This window comes from Lygodium microphyllum, chromosome 8, assembly GCF_053477565.2.
Source record: "Lygodium microphyllum isolate KBCC chromosome 8, Lygodium_microphyllum_v1.1.10, whole genome shotgun sequence".
Taxonomy (NCBI): domain Eukaryota; kingdom Viridiplantae; phylum Streptophyta; class Polypodiopsida; order Schizaeales; family Lygodiaceae; genus Lygodium; species Lygodium microphyllum.
Genome location: NC_141142.1, coordinates 142,979,447 through 142,995,078, shown reverse-complemented (window position 1 = coordinate 142,995,078; position 15,632 = coordinate 142,979,447). Strand labels below are relative to the sequence as shown.

The 15,632-nt window shown below is 41.7% G+C and overlaps 1 protein-coding gene across 1 annotated transcript in view; it reads right to left on the bottom strand.

Moving 5' to 3' along the window:
• The window catches only part of LOC148032955 (glucose-induced degradation-like protein), a 70,665-nt gene extending 55,409 nt beyond the window's left edge, over window positions 1-15,256 (bottom strand). The window contains exon 1 of the mRNA XM_087683645.1: window positions 15,067-15,256. Within this exon, the coding sequence (XP_087539771.1) occupies window positions 15,067-15,117 (51 nt within the window). The 5' untranslated portion in view covers window positions 15,118-15,256. The remainder of the gene's footprint in view (window positions 1-15,066) is intronic.
• Between the last annotated feature and the right edge of the window lie 376 nt (window positions 15,257-15,632).

Sequence of the window (15,632 nt, the reverse complement as noted above, 5' to 3'; positions counted from 1 at the left end):
AGCTTGCACGGAAGAGCTATAGCGGGAGAGCAAGAGCAAGAGTGTCACAACTCTTTAGAAACAGAATTTGTATCCTTTTTCATTAATTTGTCTATATAATGATTTATTAAATTTGTTTCCTTTGCACTAATTAGATATAAAGAAAAGTGCATTGGAGCTGGCTACTGATGAGTGGTCACAGGTTATGGTGGACCCACCTAGTGGGTTAGAGAAAAGATAGTTCACACTTCCACATATACGGCCCGATTGAGCGCCTGTGACCAAAACTCACGCATATCAGGGTTAGACTCGCACACAAAAAGGATTGATGCCTTGAAGTGTGGGCTAGATCGGCCAGAACAGACAGTTACAATCAACAAGATGGCATGATCATGAAATGCTTGTACAATGTGCATGTATGGGCTGAAAGCTTGAAATGCACATTTCTTTGCATAAGAAAGTCACATGAAGATTCTGATACCGTTTTTGCGATGTACATGGAAAAAGCTTTCATATGACACCCATATTGGGGGGGTCCCTAAATTTTAGGAGATCCCTAAATTTTAGGAGCCTCGAATTAGCCTAAAAATGCTAGTCCTAAAAAATAGGGATGTCATTCTAAAAATAGTAAATTTTGTACTCTGACTGTGCTTACTAAATTTGGTTGTTTCTATTCTTGACAGTATTCAGCCCAAAAAGGAAGGCCATAGAGAAAAAACAAGTGTCAAGACACTTGTCACACAAGTTTCCAAGAGTCCCAACACTTATCGCATCTCATGACATGTGGCTGGACACTTGTCTTGTACTACTACTCCACTTTCCCCTTTTGTACTAGCTCTTCCCTCTCCTATAAATAAGAGCTCGTTTTTTTTCATTCAGCATCATTTTCCTTTGCTGTAAACTCATGTACAGCACCCACAGATAGCCAGAAACTGGCCCCATCCATCCCCATCATCATCCCCCACTTTTCCATGATCAAATTCCTCCATATTCCCTCTTCTATCACTGCTGTTTTACAGGACAGCAAGCCTGTAAATTCATTACAGCACCTCCTTCTCGAGCTCTTTCTTCCATTTTAGCAACAAGAAGCAAGCCCTATCCATGTACTGCTGATCAACGATGAAGAAAGGCCGATTTCCCCTCTTTCTTCTCTCATACTGTAAAGAAATCAGTTCTTATCATTGCGTAATAGATAATGCATGTGTGTTTATACATCTTTGCATGATCTTGTGAGAGTGAGAATTACTTCTCCTCACTCTAAGGTTGATTGTAACTGAGCTCTTCCCTAAGGGACTTGGGTTGAGCAGAAATACATTCCTTCGAGGGGGGGGGTTCAACCCTCAATCTTGTCTCCATTACTTTTACATTTTCATGGCTGTAATTTTGTGAGTAATTTTCATTTTCAGCTTTAAGTGTTCATTCTCTTTTATATTAAATCTTGAAAACAAGCGAATTTCATAATTGTTAAGCATACTACGTTGTTCGGGGCGTTTACAGTGGTATCAGAGCTTTGGCTCGGTCCTCACCCCAACACTGGTAGTGCTTACAATTGTAAGTTTGTTTGTTTTCGGCCCTTGCATTGAGTGCTTAAGCATATTTTTCTTAGAGTCTCAATGGATCAGTCGAGTGTGATCCTTCAAGCCATTCAAAGTCTTAGAGAGGAAAATCAGCAAATTCGTGAGCAACTTCTCAAACTAGAAAAAGTTGAGAATCCCAAAGAATTCAAGGAAAGAAGCCCATCTGCTTCAAGGAGACAAAGCCATACCAATGAAAGGAGCCGATCAAGAAGTCCAACTACTTCTAAGAGGCAGTCCCATTCTACTTCAAGACAAAGAAAGAGATCGCGTCGAAGCTCATCCTCTTCTTCAAAGTCATCTGGCGCCTACTCTGATGGACGCTCTTCTAGTGACGAAGAGTCACACCCTTCTCGTGGAAGACCTCATCATCGTCAAAGGCATCAACATTCTTCACCCTCGTCTCCATCTTCATCCCCATCAAGCACTTCATCATCTTCAACCTCAAGATCCGGGTATGGACGAAGGCATAAAAAGAAGAAGAAGACTAAGTCACTATCTCAACTTAGAAGATCAAGTTCAGTATGTATGATGGTTCCCGAAATCTTGATCTTCTTCTGAAGTTTATTCGTCAATTTCAAATTTTGTATGGTCGTGACAATTATAAAAAAAAAGAAAAGATTAAGTTTGCAGCTTTACATTTGACCGACTTAGCCCATATTTAGTGGACGGGGTTGGAATATGATCATGCTTCCCCAAAATCATGGCGGTCCTTTGTTCGCATGATACAAAGCCAATTTCTTCCTGTTCATTTCAAAAGAGATGTAAAAATGAAATGGGATCGGCTTTGGCAAAGGAAAAATGAGTCACTTGGTGACTATACCAAGAGATTTTGGGAGCTACTTTTGAAGGTCCAACATTTCAAGAAGATCAGCAGTTCAGAAAAGCTTAGGAAGTTTCAAAGAGGTTTGCATTTTAAACTTCGTACTGCTCTTAATCATTATCATTGTTCTAGTCTCAGGGAACTCATTGACCATGCTGAGACATGGGAAATGAAGCACAATGGCAATAAATCATTCCAAAAGAATGATAAGAAGAGAGTAGCTGATGATGAGGAGTATTCAGACCCAAATGAAGGACAAAAATAGCGGCAAAAGCAGCCTTCAAATCAAAAGAAAATGAAGCCCTATGCACCTCCTAATGCTCCTCAATTTCGCTCCAATCTATACCCACAAGCAAAGCAACTTTCCGAAGAAGAAAAGCAGCGCTTCATGAAAGAAGGGAAGTGCTTTAAATGTGGACAAACAGGCCACATAGCGAAGCAATGTCCAAACAAAGGACAAAGCAAGGTTTCTGACAACAAGCCTAAGTCGCCAGTGAAAATCAATGCTATCAGTGATGTAGTTGCAAACACAACTCACACTCCAGAGATGCGCAAATTATTAAAAGATTGGGAACAGTTGCAAGGTAAGCAAACACTATTCTTGATAGATCTTGGGGCGAATGAAAATATCATTTCCTTGCAATTAACTAAAGAGCTTGGATTAAAGAATAAAGAGATGGACACTCCCGCAGAAGTTCGCCAAGCTTTAAATGCCGATGAAGGTGACACAATGAAGACTGTGACACCCTACATTGGCAAGCTCAAGTTTCAAATTCAAGGCTACAGTGACGAAGATACCTTCTGTATCGGAGACCTTGATGGTTGCGATGTGATTCTTGGCATGCTCTGGAATCATAGAGTAGATTCAGCCATCTTCTCTCAGAAAAATAAGATAGAACTCACCGACAAAGGCAAGAAGTACGAGATCCAAGCTGGAGTTTCTGGAGACACCATACCTACGGTAAGCCATATGCAAGTCTCTAGAGCAATTAAGGATTGTGTTCAATGTTGTTTGCTTTATGTCACTGATGTAAAAGATAATATGAATGCTAAAAACCAAGAGCGACTTCAGCTCTTGGAAAAGTATAAAGATTGTTTTTCGGAAGATCTTCCTTATCAGCTTCCCCCAGAAAGGCCAGAAGACCATCATATTGATATTATTCCGGGCAGTTCTCCTCCTAATATAGCACCATACCGTGTGAGCCGTCCTCAACAAGAAGAAATCAGAAAGCAAGTCGAAGATCTACTCAACCGTGGGCTAATCAGGCCAAGTAGCTCACCATTTTATTCACCGGTTCTTCTTGTTCAAAAGAAAGATGGCATATTCAAGATGTGCATTGATTATCGAGCCCTCAACAAAATCACTGTGAAGAATCGGTTTTCTATTCCCAGAATTGACGACATTTTGGATCGTCTAGGAGGCTCAAAGGTTTTCAGCCGCATTGATCTAAAGGGTGGTTATCATCAAATTAGGGTAATACCATAAGATGTACACAAAACTGCTTTCCGCACTTCATATGGTCTTTATGAATTCTTGGTGGTTCCTTTCGGATTAACCAATGCACCAGCCACCTTTAATCGAATGATAAAGCGCATCTTTAGAGAGCATCGACAATATGTCGGTACTTTCTTTGATGATATTCTTATCTTTAGCAAGAATGAAGAGGAGCATCATCAGCACTTGGAGATTGTTCTACAATTACTTCAACAAAATTAACTTAGTAAATGGTAAAAAGAGTGAATTTTTTATGCATAAAATAAATTACCTTGGGAATGTCATCTCTTCTGAAGGGATTCAGATGGATCCTGAAAAGATCAGGATAATCCAAGAATGGCCTCATCTTCATGATGTACATGAGGTGCGATCGTTTCTTGGCTTATGCTCTTATTACCGCCGCTTCATCAAGCATTTTGCACATATGGCTTCTCCATTTCATGACCTTACAAAGAAGAAGAACTCTTTCCAATGGAAGGAAAAAGAAAAGGCAGCCTTCACAAGGCTGAAAACAGCTCTTACTTCTGGACCTGTTCTTATCATTCCAGATTTGGTAAAACCATTTGTGGTGGAAGCATATGCTTGCGGTGATTGTATTGGTGCAGTGCTAAATCAAGAAGGCCATGCCGTAGCCTTTGAAAGCCGCCGTCTAAATGATGTAGAGAAAAGGTATGACATTTATGAAAAGGAGCTCTTAGCAGTGGTTCATGCTTTGAAGATATGGAAACATTATCTTTTAGGCAATGAATTCCTTATTAAAACTGATCATCAGAGCTTGAAGTATTTCAAGACTCAAAAGCATTTGCAGGAGAAACATGCAAGATGGGAAAATTTCTTGTCTATGTTTCATTTTCAAATTATGTACACTCCAGGGAAACAAAATGTAGTTGCTGATGCACTTTCTAGAGTGCCTCGCATTGCAACTATTACGATGGCTCATCATGAAGATTTTCAAACGATGAAGAATACTTATGATGAAGATACTGATTTTGCAACAATTTGGTCAAATTTACAGCAAGGAGGTTCTCATCCAGATTATTCCATCAAAGACAGTTACCTTCTTATGAACAATCGCCTTTGTGTCACTCTTCCTGTTCGACAAAAGGTGCTTAAAGAAAGTCATGAACCCCCTTATGCAGGGCATAGAGGGAGGGCAGCCACTCTAAGTGCAATTGAGCGCTACTTTTGTTGGCCAACATTATGAAGAGATACACATAACTTCATTGAGGCTTGTCTAGTATGCCAAAAATCCAAGTATGATAGGCAGAAAACTCCAGGATTATTGCAACCTCTTCCAGTGCCCAAAGATCCATGGGAATCTATCACAATGGATTTCATCGCAGGTATTTCAATAACACCTCAAGGTCATGATATGATTTGGGTTATAATTGATTGATTCAGCAAGCAATCACATTTTATTCCATGTCATAAAACATTGAAATCCGCACAAGCTGCAAGACTTTTCATTCAACATATCTTCAGATTACATGGTATGCATTCTAAGATCATTTCAGATAGAGACTCCAAATTCACAAGTAACTTTTGGCGTGCTTTATTTGAGAATTTGGGAACCACTTTAAAGTTCTCCTCAACTTTTCATCCTCAAACTGACGGCCAAACAGAGGTGATGAATCTCACTCTTTTGGACATGTTGAAAGCTTATGTTAGTGAACATAAGTCACAATGGGAGAAATATCTTCCATTATTGGAGTTTGCTTACAACAATACAGTGCACTCATCCACAGGGAAAGCTCCAAATGAAATAGTACAGAGTAAAGTGATTCCTCCTTCAATTATTCGCACTAAAGATAAGATTTTTGCTGCTGATGAGTTTGCTTCAGATTTAAAAACAGCAATGGATCAAGTTCGAGCCACTATCAAAGTTGCCCAAGAGCGACAAAAGAAGCAAGCAGATAAATGAAGAAGACCTTTGGCTTTTGAAAAAGGTCAATATGTCTTGCTAAAGTTTGATAAAAGCAGGCTCAAGGTCAAAATACACAATGCTTTTCATGTAAATTTGCTAAAATCTTACATAGGACCAGAACCAAAGGAACCCATTATTGAAGATCCCCCAGAAGTTGAAGAAACAGAGTAACTCTTGGAACCTGAACAGATTTTGTTTCACAAGGATCGAACCACGAGAAGTGGCCTTGTGACACGAAAATTCTTACTAAAATTCAAGAATCTACCTATAACAAATGCACAGTGGGTAGATGAAAAATTCATGAAGGATTACCCAGCCATATCAAGAAGCTTTTCAGCTGAGGACAACTGAATAAAAGCCAAAGGGCTGTCACAACTCTATAGAAACAGAATTTGTATCCTTTTTCATTAATTTGTCTATATAATGATTTATTAAATTTGTTTCCTTTGTACTAATTAGATATAAAGAAAAGTGCATTGGAGCTGGCTACTGATGAGTGATCACAGGTTATGGTGGACCCACGCAGTGGGTTAGAGAAAAGATAGTTCACACTTCCACCTATACGGCCCGATTGGGCGCCTGTGACCAGAACTCACGCATATCAGGGTTAGACTCGCACACAAAAAGGATTGATGCCTTGAAGTGTGGGCTAGATCCGCCAGAACAGACAGTTACAATCAACAAGATGGCATGATCATGAAATGCTTGTACAATGTGCATGTGTGGGCTGAAAGCTTGAAATGCACATTTCTTTGCATAAGAAAGTCACATGAAGATTCTGATACCGTTTTTGTGATGTACACGGAAAAAGCTTTCATATGACACCCATATTGGGAGGGTCCCTAAATTTTAGGAGCCTCGAATTAGCCTAAAAATGCTAGTCCTAAAAAATAGGGATGTCATTCTAAAAATAGTAAATTTTGTACTCTGACTGTGCTTACTAAATTTGGTTGTTTCTATTCTTGACAGTATTCAGCCCAAAAAGGAAGGCCATAGAGAAAAAACAAGTGTCAAGACACTTGTCGCATCTCATGACATGTGGCTGGACACTTGTCTTGTGCTACTCCACTTTCCCCTTTTGTACTAGCTCTTCCCTCTCCTATAAATAAGAGCTCGTTTTTTTTCATTCAGCATCATTTTCCTTTGCTGTAAACTCATGTACAGCACCCACAGATAGCCAGAAACTGGCCCCATCCATCCCCATCATCATCCCCCACTTTTCCATGATCAAATTCCTCCATATTCCCTCTTCTATCACTGCTGTTTTACAGGACAGCAAGCCTATAAATTCATTACAGCACCTCCTTCTCGAACTCTTTCTTCCATTTTAGCAACAAGAAGCAAGCCCTATCCATGTACTGCTGATCAACGATGAAGAAATGCTGATTTTCCCTCTTTCTTCTCTCATACTGTAAAGAAATCAGTTCTTATTATTGCATAATAGATAATGCATGTGTGTTTGTACATCTTTGCATGATCTTGTGAGAGTGAGAATTACTTCTCCTCACTCTCAGGTTGATTGTAACTAAGCTCTTCCCTAAGGGACTTGGGTTGAGCAGAAATACATTCCTTCGGGGGGGTTGCCCATCTTCAACCCTCAATCTTGTCTCCATTACTTTTACATTTTCATGGCTGTAATTTTGTGAGTAATTTTCATTTTCAGCTTTAAGTGTTCATTCTCTTTTATATAAAATCTCGAAAACAAGCGAATTTCATAATTGTTAAGCATACTACGTTGTTCGGGGCGTTTATAAAGAGAGAGAGAGAGACTCACAAAGTGGAAACTGCAACAGCCATAATGTGTGACTGGCCTTCCCTTTATTCATCTATCACTAAAAAAATAAAGAATAAAGTGACAATGATGGCCCGTCGAGCACGCGCGAGTACTATCAGTGTAGTAATACACGGGCGGCTAGACAAAGACGCCTTTACCCCCAACAACCTCCCACTTAAAGGCGAATCTGCCCCAGTGAGGAGTGAAAAAGTAAAAAAAAGACAGTACAACATGTGCACATATACAACAGGATGAGAAAAGATATCATCTCATCCCACACCCATCAATCTCTTGAGGAACTGCAGGACTCTAATCAGTAGAGATCTTGACGAGGTCAATAGACTTGTCCTTAACAACCCCACGTATGAAGTGATACCTCACCTCAATGTGTTTTGTCTTCACATGGAAGACTGGATTCTTGGCTAACTAAATATCACTCATAGAATCCGAATGCAATGTAGGGATAGCATCAATACCAAGGTCATGAACCAAACGGCCTAACTATATGGCCTACTTGCAAGCCTCAGTGGCTACAACCTACTCGGCCTCAATGGTGGAAAGAGCAGTACACTTCTACACCCTGGACATCCAAGAGACGGCACCTCCAGTATAGGTAACACATAGCAAGAAGTGGACTTCCTACTACCTGCATATCCTACATAATTAGAGTCAGTATACCCCACGACTCTTGTATCCTGGCTGCTGTAGCATATGCACATATCTGCAATGCCCTTCAGGTACCTAATGATACCCTTCACGGCATCCCAATGCTTCTTGCCAGGTGTAGCCATATAGCGTACCACAACACCAACTGCAAAGGCAATATCTGGACAAGTAGCTATCATGGCATACATAAGACTATCCACTGCAGATGCATAGAGAATCTTGGTCATCTCGGCCCTCTGCTCATTTGTCTGCGGACAATCGGCCTGTGATACCTTTACATAAGAAGGTAATGGACAGCCAATAAGCTTCACATCCTGCATCCGAAAGCGCTCAAGGACTTTATGAATGTACTCCCTCTGTGACAAGTAGAGAAGTCCTTGATGCTTGTCATGTCTAAATGTGCATACCAAGTATGTGAGAGGCATGTCCCACATCCTTCATCTCAAAGCTCTTCTTGAGCTGAGCCTTAAGAGCATCTAGCTCATCATGAGCTTTCCCTGCTAATAGCATGTCATCCACATAGAGTACCAAAATAAGCAAAGAACCATCACAGGCTTTCTTCATGTACAAGCACGAAGCCATAGCATTACAGCTATAGCCTTGTGACTACATAAAAGCATTGAACTTATGATACCATTCCCTAGATGTCTACTTCAAGCCATAAAAACTTTTCTTCAACTTGCACACTAGGTACTCCCTACCAAGCTCTGCAAAGCCCTTAGGCTGCTCCATGTAAATCTCATCATGCAAATCCCCATGTAAAAATGTTGTCTTGACATCCATTTGATACAAGTCTTAAGTCAAGCTACGCCACTAAGGCCAAAACCAAGTTAAGGGTAATCATCTTAACCATAGGAGAAAAAACTTCATCAAAGTCAACTCCATGCTCCTGTTTAAAACCCTTAGCAACAAGTCTTACCTAATAAACCGGCTTGGGGTGTCCAGGGATACTCTTCAACTTGTATACCCATTTGCATAGCAAAGCCTTCTTGCAACTAGGCAAGGAAAACAAGTCCCAAGTCTCATTCTTATGCAAGGAGTCTATCTTAGACTGCATAGCCCTCTCCCAGGAGCGATTATCACCCCTGCGCATAGCCTCATCGTTGGTGAGAGGCTCTCTTGCATCTATAACTAATACATAGTGCATGGAGGGCTCAAATCTGTCAGGTGGGCGCCTATCTCTAGAAGAACGTTGCACTGCAGGCTCTGTTATCTACCCAGCGTTCTGTTCAACACCCTAGCCATGAGCATCTGCTGCTGCTGCAAGCTGTCCAGCTCATTGTACGGGAGCACGTGACTCCTCCTAAAATATAACCCTGCCTATCTCCATGACTCTCTCAGGCTGCCTATACATCTTGTCTTCATGGAAGACTACATCATGGCTACGGATGACTTTCTATGCCTGCGGATTCCATAGACAGTAACCCATCTCTCCTGCATCTCCATAACCAAGGAATATGCATTTAACACCCTTAGGATCCAGCTTGTTACGCTTGTCCTTGGACACATAGCAGAATGCCTCACATCCAAAGACATGTAAATACGCATAAGAGGGAGGCTTTCTTGTCCATACCTCCTCTGCAACCTGAAAATCAATGCTACTATAGGGCAATCTATTAATGATATGCACAGTAGTCGTAAAAGCCTCAACCCAAAAGTGTTGGGGTAGGCCTGCATGGCTCAGCATACTACAAATCCTTTCTTGGATGGTCCTATTCATCCGCTCAGCCATACCATTCTGGGAAAGGGTATAAGGGGCGGTCATCTGACACTTAATACCCCTCTCATCACATAACTGCTCAAAAGAACGTGATACATATTCACCCCCATTATCTGACCTAATGCATTTCAACCTATGCCTAGACTGGCTTTCCACCAAAGCAAGCCATCTCTGAAAAACTGACAAGACATCGAACTTCTACTTTATGGGATAATCCCATACTTTAGGTGAAAAATCATCTATGAAAGTAATAAAATACTTCGCACCACCCATAGACTAACAGGGCATGGACCCACAGACATCAGAATGAACCAAAGCCAAGGGCTCACTCATGCGTGATATACCAGACTTCTTATGTGGAGACCTAGTCTACCTACCATAAAGACAATGATTACAAGAATCAAAATGAGAATAGTCAAGGGACGGTAAGTACTACAAACCAGAAAGCCTTTTCATTCTCTTAACGGACATGTGTTCCAAACGGGCATGCCAAAGAGATACATGAGGTAAAAACCCCATAAACAAAGCATGATTAACTGTAGATCCAGAAACAACTAAGGGATAGAGGCTGTCTGCCTTGGTACATCTCGCAAGCACAAGCCTACCACGAGTAATCTTCCATGCAGAGTTTCCAAAAGATACATGATCATCAAGCTGTCCAATGGACATGAGATTGCGTGTCAATGCAGGTACATAATGTACATCGTACATAACAAAACTGCTGCCAGAAGGAAACTACAACCTAACATCATCAATACCGACAATCTCAAGAGACCTGTCATCACCCAAGCACACAAAACCCAAAACAAAATGGTATGAATGAAACCACTCTTGGCAAGGTGTCACATGAAAGGACGCACTTGAGTCCAAGAGCCAACACTGTGCATACATAGAGTGTATCTGTCATCTGCGAAGCACTAGATGAAGTTGCTGCAAGGATATAATCCCCATCACTATCCTCAAGCTGCATAACATTAATCTCTTCAGTTTTAACACTTGACTTAGCAGGTACTATGCTGCGATCAAAAGACTTTTCCTGCACACTCTCTTTCCCCTTGTCTTTGCATCTTTCATTATGCAATTCATGGCATTGTGGCCTTATGTAGCCTTTCTTCCCACAATGATGATAAGTCAAATTTGCATTTCTCCCATAAGACTTACAAACATAACTTGCCACGCAACCTGGACTGAGATTTCCGCGAATCCCGTCCACGGCCATTACCGGGATCATTCTTCGCATTTCCATCATCTCGACCTCTAACTGTCAAAGCATGAGACACACGAGAGGCATCCAAATTCTTATGGTTTATCTCTTCCTACGCAAAAGAGAGCTCTCAACATCAGATAGCTTCAAAGTAGTGACAGAAGCACATAAGGCAGTGTGGAATACATCCCAAAACTCTTTAAGAGTTCCAAGCAAGAACAATGGAGTGACATTCTCTTTGAAATCAATGCCCTACGAAACCAAGTTCTTAAGAATAGCATGAAACAAGCTCAGATGAGTTGACATGGTCGCATTCAAAGCATATGAGCAGTCAAGTATCCAATGATAGCATCCAATGTCATGAAAACAATCCCAATCAATCTCTGACGAACCAAAGCAAGACCAAAATAAGCTCCAAAATATCCAAAGTCAAGCCCAAACGAAGCTCCAATAGCATTCAAGTCCAAACAATGTAACTAGCATGTGTAGGTAACATAAGCATCAAGCATGTACCAACGGGTCATACATAGACCATAGGTATAACCTCTGTCACAAAGCATGCCAGTGTAGATCAATGTCAAGTAAATATCAACCAATACGGAGCTTAAACAAGGCTCAAAATACATTCTAGAACCATCCAAAGCATTTGCAGTATAAAGTAACTAAATAAGCTTCATCCCTAGAGTGTACAGCAGTGATTTACTGTGTAAAACTGAGTATTTTAGGCCACTAAATCAGCTCCAAATAATGGCCAATCAATAGGCATACATTCCCCTAATATTCGAGGACCATTCGGAATAACCAAGCATCAAATGTCAATGCCAACCAAGCATAAACATAAAGTGCTGATGTAACACTGTTTGTGGTTGCCCGTGGACTGTGGAAAACATTCCTGGATTGAGGTAAATCAGTCCACAAATCAATGCCAATAATAACCACCAATGCCGAGCATCAAGGAGGTGTTCCCAAGTGCCAAATGAAGTATTTTCAAGCTGCCAATGAGTGCCAAGGGAGGACTGAAGTAAAAAACGATTTTTTTGCAAGTCTTCAAGCTGGCCCAAGTAGATCTGGGGCCTATGGAAGGGCTGGGCAAGGTCAAGGCAAGGTTGGGGGGGTAGTCAAGGACCCCAGGAGCTCCCTTTTGAAAAGCAAAGTCACCAATAGAGTGTAGGCATCACAAGAAGCAAGAGGACATGGCTGCCCTACTTCACAAAACCTATGGACTGAAGTGAAATAACAAAAGAGAGCTCCAATACCTCTAAAGGAATGCCCTAAGGGTACCCAAATGGACCCGATAGATGCTCAAGAAGCCGGGGAGTGATCGGAGCTCGAAGGAGTCGGATATGACTGCCAAGAGTGAAAACCAATGGTGTAGGGATTCGAATGAATGCTGAAGGAGTCACGGACCAAGCTTGAATGCTCAAGCAACCATGCTCTAATACCAATTGAGAGGTGAGAAGGATAGAAGCTTGCACGGGAGAGCTATAGCGGGAGAGCAAGAGCAAGAGAGAGAGAGACTCACAATGTGGAAACTCCAACAGTCAATGTGTGACCGGCCTTCCCTTTATTCATCTGTCACTAAAAGAATAAAGAATAAAGTGACGATGACGGGCGTCCGCCTCTTGCAATGTGCAGGCGCGAGTACTGTCAATGTAGTAATACACGAGCGACCAGACAGAGGCACCTTTACCCCCAACACTTAAGATATTCGAGATTCAAAGTGGCATGATATACAAAAGAAGAAGAAAAAGAGGAAGGTTCATTGTTATCGTTAAGGAAAGAAGGGACATCTTTGGAAGGATTGCAAGACATTGGCAGCATTGCAGGAGGAGGAGTGGACAAAGCAAAAGGGTAACAACTCCCTCAATAAGTCATCATCCTCTACAAGTCCAAGTTCAGGCTCCAACCATGCAGCCCTAACACTAGTTGCAGCCTACAAGTAATATGGACACCCCTCACGACTCGCCAATGCTAGAGAGAGAGAATATGAGTGTGGTGAAGATTGGGTAGTTGAGCCTTGTTTATACAATCAAACAAGTGCAAAGAACCCGAAGAGAGGTTTTGTCATGAAGACGTGAAATTTTGGTGCTTTGCCAAGTGTTTGATTAAGTGTTAGTCAAATGTACAAATGTGAGATGCGCATGTGATATACAAGTTAGCTATTTCACAACAAATTCCACAATAAGGCCTAGTCCGCATATCTTGCTCATCAAGAGTAAATGGTAACCAAAACAAGGGACCTATAAGACCTCTGATGTATGGGCACCACCTTGTCCATCAAGAATAACCTACATCTCACCAATACCTTGTATCAAGATGGAAGAGCTATCTCTAATAAAAATATGCCCTTGCATCGAATGCAAGTAGGCAATAGCTTCCTTGGATGGAGTCATGTGGTCGAAAGCGCCACTATCCATAATCCACTCACGAGCTTGAGGGGCCATCAACACTACTTTTGATGTAGAAGAAATCTCAATCACTTCTAGATGAGAAAACATTGATGAAGATGGAGAAGCAATTGCTCCTAATGACTCGAAGACCCTCTTGTTCTCCTTCTTGTCCTTCGATGGGCAATCCTTCTTCGAAGGTCTAGACTTGACATACATATGTCAAGCAAGATATTCTCCTTCTTGGACTTGTCATCCTTCTTGTCTTTTCCCTTCTTTTTGTCTTTAGAGCTTTGATCCATAAGAACCTCCAATCTCTTAAGGATTTAGAGTCTTGAATTACCCCTCCTAGTCCAAAACCATATGGACAAATTCCTTCCACTTGATGGTATTTGTGCGGCCGAAGGTAATCGAAGAAACGTAGAGACTGCCATACCAGTGGGGCAATTGTGTGACGAAGACACATTGCCATTTCTTCAGAAGAAACACCTTACCAACAATCAAAATCTCCATCTACAACTGTTGTGAAGACCATTGATATGATCCAACATAGACGTGGATTATTCAAGTCTAAGATCCACAGCTAAACTTCCAAGGAGACCCTCTTGATAGGCGCCATCCTATTCTAGAGCTGATCAAGAGGCAGCCATAATTGTCTCGCATTGGTCATATGCTTGATGTGAGCAAGGATGGCAGGAGTACACCAAAGGAAGAGGAACAAGAAATGACAACGTTCAACTTGTCCTAATGTGCATGGGCCTTCTCCAACTACGATTTCTTGGTTTAAGAAAAGATTGAAGACACCTTGGCTGTCGGATGGTCAATGGCTTGCATCAAAACATTACAAAAACTTTTGCCCTTATGAAGGTGCCTTTCAAGGCTGACTACACAAGTATTGGCAGCCTAGGCACATTGTCTCACTTCTTTTGTGGATTCATTCCATTACAAACTCTATATGGAAAGCTAGCTGGTTCGAATGCATCAGGAGGGCACTTACACCAGAGGTGCCCGATGCCGTTCATGGAGGAACCAAGCAGTGTCTTTGAGGATTACGACGATGCACCGTTGGCTTGGAGAGATGGCTGTGAGATCCGTTGTCAAGCTAAGCTGAGTATGATGCATGGCTTTGTTTAGCTTGGGATGCCAGGTTCTCAAAAAGTAATTCCTAACACTCTCGTAAGAGGGTGATTCTTGTGGTTTGCGTAGGTTGGACCCTTTGGAGCCCGGGCCCCAATGCCTCTTACTGTTCGGTCAGAGAAATCCCCTGGATCCATACCTCTCCGTCGTGGTCTCGTACCCCACCTCCGCCTTAAGGTCTCTTATTCCTCTGTTCAAGTGGCATCCTTTGCTCCAACCTAATTTCTTCTAGAATGGAAATGTGCGTTCTCTTCATCAACGACTTTCCTTTACCATTTCGATTTACAGAGACGAAGGGCTCTCTTTCTCTCTCTCGCTCTCTCTCTCTCTCTCTCTCTCACAAAAAACAGGAATCGACGATGCTTGTTAGTAGAAAGTAATACCTGTCCGACTGCAAGGAAGGTGCAGGGAGGAGCGAGAGCTTGGCCGGGCATGGCTCTAATGGTGTATCAGCGAACCATCGGACACTCGAACTGTTTGTCGACGACTAATGATCAACCTACAATATATTGCAACCTACAATATATTGCAACCTTCTACGGTGGAAATTGCCTGTCGCTGTTTATGACTTAATTAACTTCCTTGGGTGGGACTTTTTGTGGATTTTGGACTCTAACGGGTCTAGGGTAAAGGGGCCGATGTAGTGACAACTTCGACTCCTTTAACCAAGCTCTCCAAGGAACGCTATTGGTAGCTACGGTGACACAAAGTTTCGTATGAACGATAAGAAGTCTCACACTTCTTTGGTGCCTTGTGAAGCAGCAAATCAAGCAGACAACAAAGAAAAGCATTCCACAATTCAAAAAAAGGCTTACTAATGCGTGACACACCTATGCTTATAGAGGGACAAGTTGAACCTAACTCATTTTCAACCAACGAGAGACCATAATTTTTTCGCTAAACCCAACCTCAATTCAACATAGATCTGCAACATAGCCATAATACAAGG